The 14,430-nt window shown below is 40.4% G+C and overlaps 1 protein-coding gene across 1 annotated transcript in view; it reads left to right on the forward strand.

Annotated features, from left to right (window-relative positions):
* The window catches only part of LOC130092463 (gastrula zinc finger protein XlCGF57.1-like), a 38,065-nt gene extending 29,555 nt beyond the window's left edge, over window positions 1-8,510 (forward strand). Inside the window, exon 3 of the mRNA XM_056260319.1 lies at window positions 6,853-8,510. Coding sequence (XP_056116294.1) covers window positions 6,853-8,510 — 1,658 coding nt within the window. The remainder of the gene's footprint in view (window positions 1-6,852) is intronic.
* Window positions 8,511-14,430: the final 5,920 nt, after the last annotated feature.

The following is a 14,430-nucleotide window of genomic DNA, read 5'->3' on the forward strand; positions in this document are numbered from 1 at the left end:
ATACGTGTGGTTTCAGTTGTTCCTATAATTTTTTGTAAATTTAGAATACATTTTATTACGAACATTTTGGTGAATCGTGATATGTGCTTAAAATTGTTTGTACGCACATTTCACACACAGATTTTTACATATGCATTCTTAGTGAATGAGACCCAATGTCATTTAGTACTGACCTTATTGATAAACTATTTCTCCTCACCTGCACAAAGACTTTTCAAAATCTGCTGCATTGTGCTTCACTGAAACCTGGCTGAGTGAAGCCAATTTAGACAATGCGCTACATCTGAAGGTACATCTGCAGGTACATCTGCCGGGCTTCCAGCTATTTAGAGCAGATCTCATCGCGAGTCAATGGGTAAAAACAAAAGCTTAGATAGCTTTGATCTTAATCCATCACATCCAGTCGGTTGGTTGCATACGGTGTAGTCATTCAAGTTCAAATATTAATGTATCCACGGCTCAAATCAGATTTAAATGTGAAGAAATAAAAAGACTGAATGATGAACTCGATGACAAACAGAAAATCCTTCAGAGCATTTAACGCATGAAAGAGTAAAAACCATAAATGTACAGTATTTCTGTAGAAATTGTACGGAAAAAAATCAATGCGTTTAACGTGTAAAAAGAAAAAAGAAAAGTTATGTTTGTGTGTTTAACTTAGAATTATACTAAAAACATCTGTGAACAAGTAAATAAAGTTTGAAATTGGTTGGTTGTAAAACTGTCTGTGGCTGTTTTTTGTCTGCTCGGTGCTCCGCAAAACAGCGGCCTGTTTTGCCGTTCATTATAGGTCATGGAAATTCATCTTTTTAGTCAGTGAAAGTCAGGGAAAAGTCAGGGAATTTGACATTTGGTTTAGAGTGGGAACCCTGTTATTACCAATGTTGAAAACAGTTATTTACTTTTTTATTTCAGGATTCTTTGATGAATAAAAAGTTCAAAAGAACAGCATATTTTAGCTTTGGTAACATTAAACACTACCGTTCATAAACATAAAAACTGTACACAACTGTTTTCAACATTGTTAATAATAATGATTTTTTTAGCATCAAATCCGCATATTAGAATGATTTCTGAAGGATCATGTGACACTGAAGACTGGAGTAATGATGATGAAAATTCAGCTTTGATCACAGGATTTTTTTTTTTTTTTAAATATATATTTTGTTAATCAAATAAATGCAGCCTTGTTGATTAGAAGAGACTTCTTTTAAAAACATAAAAAATCTTACCGATCCAAAACTTTTGACTGGTAGTGTATAATGATGAAGCTTTATGCAAAAGGGATATACTCATTTAACAGAGCAAGCACACATCAAAATGTATCTTTATGCCTTAATGAATGTTAGTGCTCAATGAGTTGTGCTTATATGATGTTTTCTCATGTTTTAAACTGCTTGGGTTATTTATTACTGTAAAATGGCATGACTGGTGGATTTATTTCCATGCCCTGCATGCAGACATGGTTACTTGATCATCAAATTTGTTAGTGATTATTGTCAATATCAATTATCATAGTTTTTTGGCAATATTATCAATTAGTTGATGCTGCTCTAATATAAACACACTGAACTGACTTGTCTTGTGCTGTTATCCTGGGTCAAGCTGTGTTTTTTTGTTCTGATAAAGGCTTTAACATCTGCCAGCTTGAAAGTTTTGGGATGTGTCCTAAAGAAAAACAAAGAGTTAACAATATTGATAAGAGATTATGATATTACAGAAAACGTCTCTGTTACGTATGTAACCCTCGTTCCCTGAAGGAGGGAACAGAGATGTTACGTTGACGTCACTGACGTATTGGGATCTCGCCTGAGAGCCCAATCACCTTCGAGTGTAAACTAAACGAGCTAATGGAGATTGGCGTGCTCTGCCCGGCAGCGTGGGTATAAATACGGAAGTGGATGCAATGCACAATTGCTTTTCACTGAGGAGCTGAGCCAGTGACCTGGTCAGCCAGCGGGGTACAGCAATTGTGGTGACGGGACGGGACGTAACGTCTCCGTTCCTTAGTTCAGGGAACGAGGATTACATACGTAACCGAGATGTTCCCTTTCAATCGGTCACGTTTGACATTACGTCGACGTCACCGACGTTTTGGGATCTCTAACAAAGCACCACTATTACTGCCCCTTCAAGTGCCTTGCATAAGCCTAGTAATCCCCCCGCAACACTTGGAGCAGAAGATGGGAGAGGGCTTACACAGAGAGTGTCGATCACTGCTGTTTCACATGACCCACCCAGTGAGACTATTGGATAACAGTGGGAAAGCATGCCTTTCCAGACCTTTTTGGAAAGAACGCTACGGAGGCCACATCCTGCCCGTAGGGAAGTATCATGTGGAATAACACATATGGACTGGCCAATTAGGGCAGTGCAACCTGTGGAATGACATGAAATTGCCTAGTTAGGAGGGATTCTACACCGGCAGGGACGGCAGAGCGGACTCTGCCAGGGGAAAGACACAGGCTCACGATAGAGAGCCGTATCGTGGAAAATACACACATGGGATCACCATAGGGATCACAACATACGGGCACCCAGCCTAGCACAGGTTTCACCAATGCATACGAGTATTAGGCCTGGCGTCGGGCGGGTGTCTGACCGCCAAGCGAGGGAACTCTACTGGAACAACTAAGCGCGCGTATCTGGTCCAGAGAAGGGGAATGGCGCAGCAAGCCTACACTGAATTGGGTCTCCGGTGTTTGCTGGCTATGGGAAGCAAATACAGGGGAGGATACCAGTTCTACATAAAGGCTGTATAATCTAGCAAACGTTGGTACTCCAAGGCATGGAAACAACACTGTGTTGTTAACAAGTAAGAGATACCAAGAGGGTACAGGATGAGCCTGGAGGATTTAACCTTTTCGCACCTCTGAGGAACCTGGTGACCAGAGATTTACCATCAACTGCATCTCTATGCAGCAATAGCGGCAACATACACTTTCAGGGTGGGGGGAGGCAGCCTTCACTCCAACCTGTCTTGCAGGAAGGAAAGCACAACTCTGATTGGGAATCTCAGAGGGGTCTTCCCGGTGAGAAGAACACAACTCGACGAACAGGTTCCACTTCAACGAATAGAGGCGCCACGTAGAGGACGCTCTTACGGAAGTGATGTTATCTACCACCGCTTGGGGTAGATAACCTAAGTCATTCGCGTCCCGTCCAAAGACCAGACGTGGAAATTCCAGAGATCTGGACGCGGGTGCCATAGGGTTCCCCGTCCCTGAGAAAGCAGGTTTTCAATTGCACTCTCTTGGGACCCAAAGACAGAGGAAACTGCTGCTTTATTGAAAACAGGATAGAAACTGACCTTAAGATTCTCCACCTGGCCTTCCTCCGGGGAGGGAGTGGTCACTATCTCCCCAAGAGCTGTTTCCTCCATCTTTTGGTCGCCCGTCTCAGGGCCGCTTGCCCTTGCGCTTGCCGCTCAGATTGGCGGGGGGCTTGACGGGCTGGGTGGCCTGCCGGCTTCCGACTCCATGCTTTGGCCTGGGTGAAGGCTGCTGCTTAGGCTGAGCGGGAGAGGAGGCGGACGTAGGGGGGCGCCATCGTGACGAGCAGTTGGAGGCGCTGCAGCTGACGGCAGAGTGGAAGCAGCTGGCCATTAGGCAGGATGTTTTTGATCGCCTCCATCTGCTTCTGTGCAGAGGAGAACTGTTGTTAAAAGTTATAAAAGTAAAAGTTATAAAAGTTGTATAAAAGTACTTTAGCTCCAAAAGGGTTGAATGAAGACTTTGACCTGAGGCCATTCCTGTAAATAACTTATCTCATTGAGAAAACAAATGTTGTAAGTGTTGTGCGATCGTTTTGCTGACTTAATATATGACATATGTAACACACCATTGTGGTATCCTTTGTATATTTACAGTTCTTGCTCATCTACTATTAGTGTTTACAGTGGTAGAGATACTTTTCCAATAAAACTTTTTAGGCTGTGCTTTAAGCACTGCAGGTCTTTTTTAGCTATCTAATATATTTCTAATAAATGTTTCTGTATTATAAATGTTGGTATATACTTCTTACATATTTTTATCTGCTTTTCTGATGTAATTGCTTTTTCACTTGATTGGTCCTATCATGGATGTATGTGATCATGTGACCATGCATGGCTGTATATAAGGAGGTGTGTCTCCCCACTTGTTTATGTCTGATGAAGGGCTTGGCCCCGAAACGTTACACGTGGTGAGCAATTATTAAATTCACTTAGGAGCATTTTCTGGTGTGCGGACTCATTGTTTATTTTTTGCAACTGTTGTTAAAAGTTACCAGTGCTCACTTCCTGCAATAGCTCTGGGTCAGCACTACCCTCGTGCAACTTCTTTAGTGCCTTGGCCTGGTAGACCTGCAGGAGAGCCCTGGCGTGCAGGACTTAGGCAGCCTATCCAGCGGCTTTGTAAGAACTTATAAGCCCCTGGATTGATAATGCGAAATACCTCTCCAGGAAGCACTTTTAGGACACAACTGCATCGCTTCAGCGCACTCCACTGGTGGAATACCCATGTACCCTTTGCCGGTTTTGGGCAGAGAATGGTGTCATCCACGATCTGGTAACCTCACCATGCACCTCCAGGGAGAATGGCACCAGGGCAGGGTGCTGAGAACAAGCATGGGCTGCCCCAAGAAACCAGTCATCCAACCTTGAGGGTTCGGGTCACGGCGGAGACCTCCACTTGAGCCCGACACTCTCTGCAGCCCGGGAAAGCATAGGCGTCAGCTCTGGGTCAGGCTCGGGCAATGCTTCCCTCCCTGAAGGATGCAACCAGTGTTGTGCTAGTTACTAAGAAATAGTAACTAGTTACAGTTACTAGTTACTTCATTCAAAAAGTAACTCAATTACTTTGTTGATTACTTACACCAAAAAGTAATGCGTTACTGTTAAAAGTAACTTTTTAGTTACTTTTTTAAAGAAAGTTCTTAAATGTTCCCATTAATGCCCTTTTATGCGTTATGGTCTATACAAACACAAAACTAACTTAAACAGAAAGTAATTTTTAAACACTATTTTATTTAAGTCAGACCAGCACAAACTGAATATATCAAGGATTTCTGAAATAAATAATAAAACAAGCATTTTTAAAGCTAGTGACTTGTTTGCTTTCTCAACATTGATATGTTCATGCAGCTGACAGTATACGTTTTTACCACTGTGGTTTTTACTGCATGAATTAATATTTGATTTTGAGCAATACAATTGTACCTTGATCATTCTTGTTAATTCATAGTAGGCCTACATTAACTAAGGAGATACAAATACATCTAACAATGAATGATACTTCTACAACATTTATTAACCATATTTAATGCTAAAATTGTAATCTTATTGTAAAGTGACATTTATATGATTCAAGCTTAAAGAAGATGGCCATATTTAAATATCTGCAAAGGCCAGAGCATTAAAATTACATAAATGTAGACCTATATTACAGTCTTTCACTTTATTTGCTTAAATTTTAGAACACTTGATTAGACTTGATGTCGGCTGCATGAACATATCAATGTAAGCAATCAATCACGTCACTAGTTTTTAAAATACAACTTCGCCGGCTAATGAATGCATAAAAGTGACCAGCTGGATATAAACTAATGCAAATAGATGGTAACAATTGCGACATTAAAAACATGTGGGTCAGGTCTGCGTGGGTTTTTGTCACATTGCTTTAATCGCTTGAGGTAAGTTAGCCGTTACTAATGTTATTCCTCTCAGACTCGACGGCAAGCTTCTGTTCTTTCTCTGCTGAATGTGCTGATGCAGCTCTAGTCAAAAAATTAATTACTTTACAATGATATGGCAATGTGTACTTAAGTGTTCTGTATTCATACCGTTTCGCTGTCTGTGTTTTAAATGCGCATCAAGTGCTCAGCGCTCTCCGTGCAGATTGTAATCTCCGTGCTTGCGCTGCCTCACGTGTACGTAAACAACTCAGCCAGTGAGTTTGTTATGTGTCCTCAGGTGTCCTCTCGCTCTGTATAATGCTAGCAGTCTCTTCAGTGCTCTCGTACTGTGTAATGACAGCGCACACTTCTCAGCCGCTCCAGCAACTAATTAATTTAAAAAAGTAACGGACTAACGCGCCATATGGTAACGGTAACGGAGTTAATTTATTTAAAAAGTAATGCGTTACAGTATTAGTTACTGTCAAAAGTAACTGCGTTACTGTAACGCGTTACTAGTAACGCGTTACTGCCCAACACTGGATGCAACACAGCCAAGTCTTCATCCCCAGAGGACATAAGCTCACCCTCTGATGCAGAAATCAACATCCGGTCATCGGGCCAGAATGAAACGACCGGCCACCCAGTTAGAAGGACCAGTGCACTCATCCGGAAGCTCCACAGGTTGCAGTGTGTCAGGAGAGAGGTGCCCACAAAAATGTTCTCGGCGGGGAAGCCCCCACTGTGATCCTCAAGTCACCCTGGCTATTTGCCGAAGTAGCCCTATTATGAGCTGGCCCAGAAGAGAAATTAGAACGTCTAAATAGGTGAGGGGACCCCACCTCTCTTGAGGTATTGGAGTCTCAACCGTAACATCAAGATGTTCACGTTCACAGTCAAATGTGTGTTGCATTTGATTCCATATTTATACCTGCGGGGCGGAGATACAAATCTTGCACGCCAATCTCCATTGGCTCGTTTAGTTTACACTCGAAGGTGATCGAGTACCAATACGTCAGTGACGTCGACGTAATGTTGAACGTGACTGACTGAAAGGGAACACCTCTTGTCAGTAGCTTTGTCTGAATATGATTTAGCATGTTGTTGGTATTTATGCTTTAAATGTCTAAATGTTTTGATGTCTGTTGCTGTGGGTCATTACACTGAGGATAACTTGTCTTTGTCTCTTTTTTGCCTTAGACCTGATGCCGCTAAAAGAGGAGAGTGAAGTACTGAATGAAATTGAAGATAAAGTTCAAATTGAGAAACATGATTTCACAAGTGGAGAAAAATCTTTTAGTTTCTCAAAGACTGTAAAGAATTCCTCACAAAACAGAGCTCAGAAGAAAACAACTAAAAGTTATTTCTCCTGCTTTGACTGTGGGAAGAGTTTCAGTCAACACGGTGACCTTAAAGTCCACATGGGAGTTCACAATGGAGAGCGGCCTTTCACCTGCCAACAATGTGGAAAAGGTTTCACTGAAAAAGGAAGTCTGAAAAGGCACATGAGAATACACACCGGAGAGAAGCCTTACACCTGCCAGCTGTGTGGAAGAAGTTTCACTCAAAAAGGATCTCTTAACAGGCACATGATAATTCACTCTAAAGAGAAGCCTTACACCTGCAAACTGTGTGGAAATGGCTTTAAAGCAGAACTAAACCTTAGGTATCACATGAGAATTCATACTGGAGAGAAGCCTTACACATGTGATCAGTGTGGAAAGAGTTTCAGATGTAAAATAACCCTTAATTGCCACATGAGAGTACACTCAAGAGAGGGCCGTTTTATATGTCAGCAGTGTAGAATGAGTTTCCCAGATAAGCAATGCCTTAACAGGCACATCAAAACAATTCATGCCGGAGAGAAGCCTTTCAAATGCGATCAGTGTGAAAGAAGTTTCCAATTGAGTAAATGCCTTAAGACTCACATGAGAATTCACACTGGAGAGAAGCCTTACACATGCTATCAGTGCGGAAAGAGTTTCACATATAAAGCTACCCTTGATTCCCACATGAGAATTCACACTGGAGAGAGCCCTCACACATGCAAACTGTGTGAAAAGAGCTTTTCACACAAAGGTAATCTAAAGGCTCACTTGAGAATTCACGCTGGAGAGAAGCCGTTCATATGTGTTCAGTGTGGAAAATGTTTCACACGTAAAGAATCCCTTGATTACCACATGCGCATTCACTCAAGAGATAACTGTTTCATGTGTAATCAGTGTGGAAGGAGTTTCCCAAACAGGAACAACCTTAGGAGCCACGTAATAACTCATGTTGGAGAAAACCCTTTGATGTGTCATCACTGTGGAAAGAATTTCACACATAAAGGAAACCTCAAGACTCACATGAGAGTTCATACTGGAGAGAAGCCTTTTACTTGCCAGCAGTGTGGAAAGAGTTTCAGACATAATGTTAGCCTCCAAACTCATATGAGACTTCACACTGGAGAGAGGCCTTTTATGTGCAATCACTGTGGAAAGAGATTCAGACATCATGTGAGCCTCAAAACTCACATGAGATTTCACGCTGGAGAGAATTTCCCATATCAAAGAGACCTGAAACGTAATTTGCAAACTCATTCTGTAAAGAAATTACAGTGTTCTGAGTGTGACAAAAGGTTTAGAATAAGGAGCCATTTAAAAAATCACTTGTGCGTTCACTCTGGAGGAAGGCCATTTAATTGTGAACAGTGTAATAAAAAATTCATTTTGGCATCACACTTACAAATACACTTGAAAACGCATGCGGATTTGAGACCCCATTTGTGTTCCATGTGTGGAAAGAGTTTTAAATGGCTCAGCAATTTAAAATGGCACCAGAAAACACGTATTTGTGTAAAATTAAGGCTACTTTAACACTAGAGCTGAATGTGGGTCAAATCAGATTTTTGCCTCAAATATGACTTGGTGGGACGAGCAAGACACACACAGTGGGTGTGGCACTAAAAATAATAAAAGTGAAAACTGACCAAATAAACAAGAAATCTGGTGCCCTCACTGTGCTGGGGAATTGTAAAGGAGGGTCAGTGTTCAGTCAGGATTGGTCCAGGTAAGAGGACGGGGTCCGATGGCCACACGTGCTACCCTCTCTCTGGTCCAGGGTGTGTGAAGGGCGGCGACTTCTTTCAAGCAGCTCTTCCTGGTGGCCACGGCACGTGAGGGGGAATGGTGGCCCGGCATCCTAGCCTGTCAGCGGCAACACTCATGCTTCCAATCCAGACGCACTCGCGACATTCTCTTTCCCTGGTAGTGCGGACGATTCCTGTGCCTCTGAGTGCTCAAGTCGCCGGATGGGAAGCACACATTTTTCCGCCGACAGACTAGGATGCCAGACAGCCATTCCCCCTCACAGGCTGCAGCCCAAGGGATAAATAAATGCCTCTCTGAGATCTGTGCCACACTGTGTCTATCTTGCTCATGCCCACACAGACCTTAATGTGGCTCGTATTAGATACTTGTCTGAAAAGGTGACACTTCTACAACACTTTTTTCCATGTCTTTTATTTGCATCCTTCACTTTTTACTTTGACTTGAAGCTGTTTATTTTCTTTTGTCATGTACATATGAACTCATATGGCCACACCTGATAATTTCCTTTGCTATAGTTTTAAATACTAAGTAGTTATGGTAGATGCCCTCTAATTGTGATTTGAGGCATCCCTTAAATATTTGATTCAGTTACAAATATTCTAGATTAAAAAAAAACTTCTGTCTTGTGGTGAAATTCCACTGTGTAAATTAAATATTATTAATAAAATTACAAACTGAATGAGACATTGAACATTGCACTGCATTATTCAATTCATCTTCAATTAGAGAAAATGTCTACTTTTGGGTTTCATTTGATGACAGCTGGTTCCAGCTGTGGGGGTGTAGCAGCTCCAGCTCCTAGGTGTTTGTGGCTTATTAAATTACTCCATTTGATTTATTTTACACAGTCAAGTCACCTTTTTATATATAGCTTTTTATACAATACAAATTGTTTTGCAGCTTTACAGGGATAAACAGGAAAATAATGATTCAATGATGCAAACAGAGTTTGATTCTGATGTAAAGCAGCTCTAAAAAGACAATAGTGTCATTGACCAGCTGAGGTCAGTTCAGTTTTGATTCATTGAACGGTGCACACTGTTTCAAAACACCTTTACAGAAAAATAATGGGTAAAACTTTATTTCGTTAGTCCACTTTAGACATTCTACAAACTATAAGTAACTTTGCAACTACATGTCAACTAACTCACATTAGAGTATTAGTAGACTGTATGCTTAACCCTCTGGGGTCGGCCGTCGCGCCGGCGCGACGAGCTCGATTTTTTCCTTATCAGTGCAAAAGAGAATCAAATTACTCTGTTGATTTTGATCTTACATATAAGTGTTGTACATCATTAGATCCTGTTAAGTGTCTATTTTTTTGTGTGTCACAATAAAAACAAAGTGTTGTGCTTTTCGTCAAATAAAGAAAAATAAACATGATGCGCATTTTGCCTTCTCTTTGTCAGTGAAGTCCATTCTGAAACGCATCTGAAAAATTAACTGTAACTCAGTCAATACTTGTCACAGAGATACGAGAGATTTCTCTTTATGAAGCTGAAATTCTCTTCTTTTAAATGATGTAATTTATTTAAAAATATATATTTCCAGTTTATGTAATCTGTTTGAAACCAAGGAGAGGTACAGTTTTTTCGTTCTCCCTTCATTATCTTTAATAAGCTGAGGCCGCCACGCCCCCAGAGCTTTTCACATGGTAAGTAGTAGGGGTGAGCCCGAATAGTCGAAGATTCGATGCTTCGATTGGAGGAGCCTGATTTGACTACCAATCTCACGGTCGAATCTTCGCAGATGTGTTATAAACGAGGATTATGTCATTTTGGCTATATGAGTGTGCTCAATGTCTGATTTCACATAGACCTACTGGTTTTCTGTCAATACATTCATATACAGCCTATTATGATAATGCTGTCAATAAAAATGTGCAAAGAAAGAAGCTTTTAATAAATATTTTTTAACGTGCGTGCAGCGTGAATAAATCCAAACACCCCGTGACAGATTTAAGTTTCACTTTCGATCCGTGACCGACAGAGGAGCGTCTTGTCGGCAGGGATTTAAATCTTTAAAAATGTCTGGGATAAGAAAATCTAAAGATGCACACCATCAGAAAGGATATTCTCCAAGGCTGGATTTAGCATCAGGAAAACCATGATCGCACTTCTGCCGGCCAACGTTAACAGGTTGGTTTTCCTCGGGACATTCTAAAACGCTTAACGTGAAAAAAGCTTTTAAAACGCTTAAATGGCACTTTTACGTGCTTAATGTATGTAGGCCTACACAGGCTACACACCTTAAGAAACCATTCTATGTGCAGATAAGCAGATGAACCCAGAATATGAACGCAACGTAAGAAACCATTCTATGAGCAGATAAGCAGATGAACCCAGAATATGAACGCAACGCGTTTCTCCTATAGAAAGTCACGTAAAGCTTTTTCTTTAACTGTTTTCTATGGGGAAAAAATGCTTAACGTAGCCTATAATAAAACGCGTTGCGTTCATATTCTGGGCTCATCTGCTTTTCTGTAGGCTATATAGTATGCTTTATTAATAAGGTGTGTACAGAATTTGATTTTAGAGAACAGTTTTAGGACAAAGCCGTTAAGCGTTTTTCACGTTAAGCGTTTTAGAATGTATTTTATCCGCGCACACAATTTGAAAAGACTCAAACGGACACAGGCCGAGTGAAAGACTGGATTTTTTTTTTCGATCAGGTATGGGTACAAGTGATTTCAAAACATTTTAGCCAGTTCTAATTTGATTTTTGGATACTGTGAACACGTTTAGCTAAAAAGACTGCCGCTCCAGTTTAGCGTTTATTGTTGTTTCTGCAGTTAAAAAGACAAAGTTGAAAATCCTGGCCATACTTTCGTTATTTTAATAATTTCTTTATTTTTATTTTATTAATTGATCACTCAGGGTGATCTAATTTAACTATTTGTGACTTGTGTTTTGAATATTTGTTCCCCTGCACTTTAGGCATTTTGCACACATTTGTTCTGCTTCTTGTGACTTGATTCTGACTTATTTCATTTTGTATTTTTATTTATTATAAATGTATATTGTGTTCTTAATTGTTGATTATTTTTCAGTGCATCGATGTTGCACTGTAGGCCTACTTATTGAGCATGCTCGTACAGGCAATTCTACGGTGGCCGAGACAGCTCAACGCGCTGCAACTGAAGCAAACACATGCAAATAGAGAAAAACGCGTGCAAATAGAAAAAAACGCATGCAAATAGAAAAAAACACATGCAAACAGAAAAAAGCACCTGCAAATTAAAAAAAAACATCTTCATCAGTTTCACAACACACGTGTGCTCCAAATAAGGAAACGCGCTGCAAAAGTTCACAACACAACCAAATACAGAAAACGCGCTGCAAATAACACAGACCACAACGGAAATGTTTCCAGGGGAAACAAATAAGTGACGAACCCGGCTGGGACGTGCTTATTGCTCGTGAGCTTCCCTATGCCATACTCCCTTCGAAGGGCAGATTGCAGAGCCCTTTTGGAGTGAGCAAGGCTCTAGTGTGCTGTTAGGCAGCCGTGTGGAGCGCACTTGATGAAGGGAGCAACTAAAGACAACGTAATTTCCTAATTATTTTCACCTGGGATGTTCCCATGACAACGCAGCACGGTGTCCATCAGCTGGTCTTACGACAGAAATATAATGCTGTTAACATAACGGATGCAAATACATTTTTATTTTTAGTTTACAAAAAAAGCTTTTAAAATATGCGTTATATATCTGTGTCTCAACTTTAAAATTTTGGACCCTACATTACCTAACATTTCTTACGAAACTTTTCTTTATGTAAATGTAATAACATGAAACAATTTGTACAGTGTAACTGATCTAAAGATAAATATCTTTCCTTCATGTTTTTCTTCTTTATCTTTTTTATTTATTTATTTTAGTTTCCAGCTCATTGTTCTTTTCTCATTTGTATTCTGATGACATTGAACATATTGTTAATACATTTTGTACATTGTATACAAGTTGTATGTCAGAAAAAATGTCATCTCTGTATGTTTTGCACAAATAAATAAAGTATATTTTTTTAGCTGTAAGCACCAGCACACATAGATTTATGGATTTCTATGCCAGCCAACCCAGCCGGGTTCGTCACTTATTTGGTTCCCCTGGAAACATTTCCGTTGTGCTCTGTGTTATTTGCAGCGCGTTTATGTATTTGGTGGTGTTGTGAGTATTTGGAGCACACGTGTGTTGTGAAACTGATGAAGATGTTTTCTTAATTTGCGTGTGTTTTTTTTATTTGCACGCGTTTTTTTCTATTTGCACGCGTTGTTTTCTATTTGCATGTGTTTTCTTCTATTTGCATGCGTTTTCTTCAGTTGCAGCGCGTTGAGCTCTCTCGGCCACCGTACAATTCAGCCAATTTAATTTGATTTGCATGTGAAATGGAAATCCTATCTGCAGTGTGGCCTTTCTGCAGTTATTTATGTTATTTCTTAGTTTTATTGATTCAAAATGTTTTTATACATTTTCTTCTATATCTTTGTGTGATGTTCTGAACATTGCGGCTTTAAAATGTTAAAGCCCCGCCCCCTCCCCAACACCACACACATGATTCGACTATTAGTCGACTATAGGCAGGACTGGACGAATCTGATTCGACTATGAAAATCCTTAGTTGGGGACACCCCTAGTAAATAGGTGATCTAACGTTATGCATCGCACACGCGGCACGCCCCCGATCAATGCCATAACAACACGAAGTTTCTTCATCAGATTCACTGATAGTTCATCGCGTTTTGAGGATGGCACGCTACTCCTTCAGATGATTCTGGACAGCGGGGAAGAATTCACCTTTTCCTCACAGGAATTTGAAACTCGGACGACGAACGGCTGCATTTTGAAGAACGAATTGACCCCGCCGAGGATACAAGCTCGGATATCCGAGCTTGTATCCTCGGCGGGGTCAATTCGTTCTTCAAACGAATTGACAAGTAAGTAAGTTGCAACAAGTAAGTAAGTTGTTTAGTGTTATATAATTCCTTTTCTGATCATAGAGCTCAAATGAATTTCCAGACTATATTTTGCCTAGTTTTGGCTAGCTTTTGACATAGGAAAGATTGCCTCACAATATCCCTAACATTCGTGTAGGCCTATACGCTCGTGTAAACTTTTTAAATGTGATAGTAGCCTACTACATGTAGGTTATATAATGTGATTGAGAGAAATATGTTTCAGCCTCCGGTAAAATATGTGAAACTGTCTAAATACAATATATTTTTTATATATAAATGTTCAGTTTTGGTTAGCCTATGACACTACTTATCATACGTAAATACTGCCTTATGCACAGATGTTTGTGAATAGATGTGTAAATGTTTGAAATGTAGTGATGTGTCGTTCGCGTATCAGTATGAGTATCAGTAAATGCGTGCGTCTATATGGGCCATAAACAGATACTCGCGGTGACGTGGTCTATACGGCCCATCAATAGATGTTTCTCCGTCAATCAACAGATATATACATTGTGCATCCATACCCATTAATTGTCCATCAGTTTACTTTGGATAATGTGCTAACAGTTTTTTTGTTTTGTTTTTTAGGAATGTGGCTGGATCATGCTCTCCTTCTCCAGCAGGTGTCGTTCAGTTCTCAGTGCGATCGAGAATCATACTGAGTAAGTGCATAGATGTAATATTTTACATATGTAATGTAGCCTAATTGTGGTTACATCGTCATAATGTAAAA

Source organism: Rhinichthys klamathensis, unplaced genomic scaffold (genome assembly GCF_029890125.1).
Source record: "Rhinichthys klamathensis goyatoka isolate OS25496 unplaced genomic scaffold, OSU_Roscu_1.1 h1tg000176l_1, whole genome shotgun sequence".
In the NCBI taxonomy this organism is placed as follows: Eukaryota; Metazoa; Chordata; class Actinopteri; order Cypriniformes; family Leuciscidae; genus Rhinichthys; species Rhinichthys klamathensis.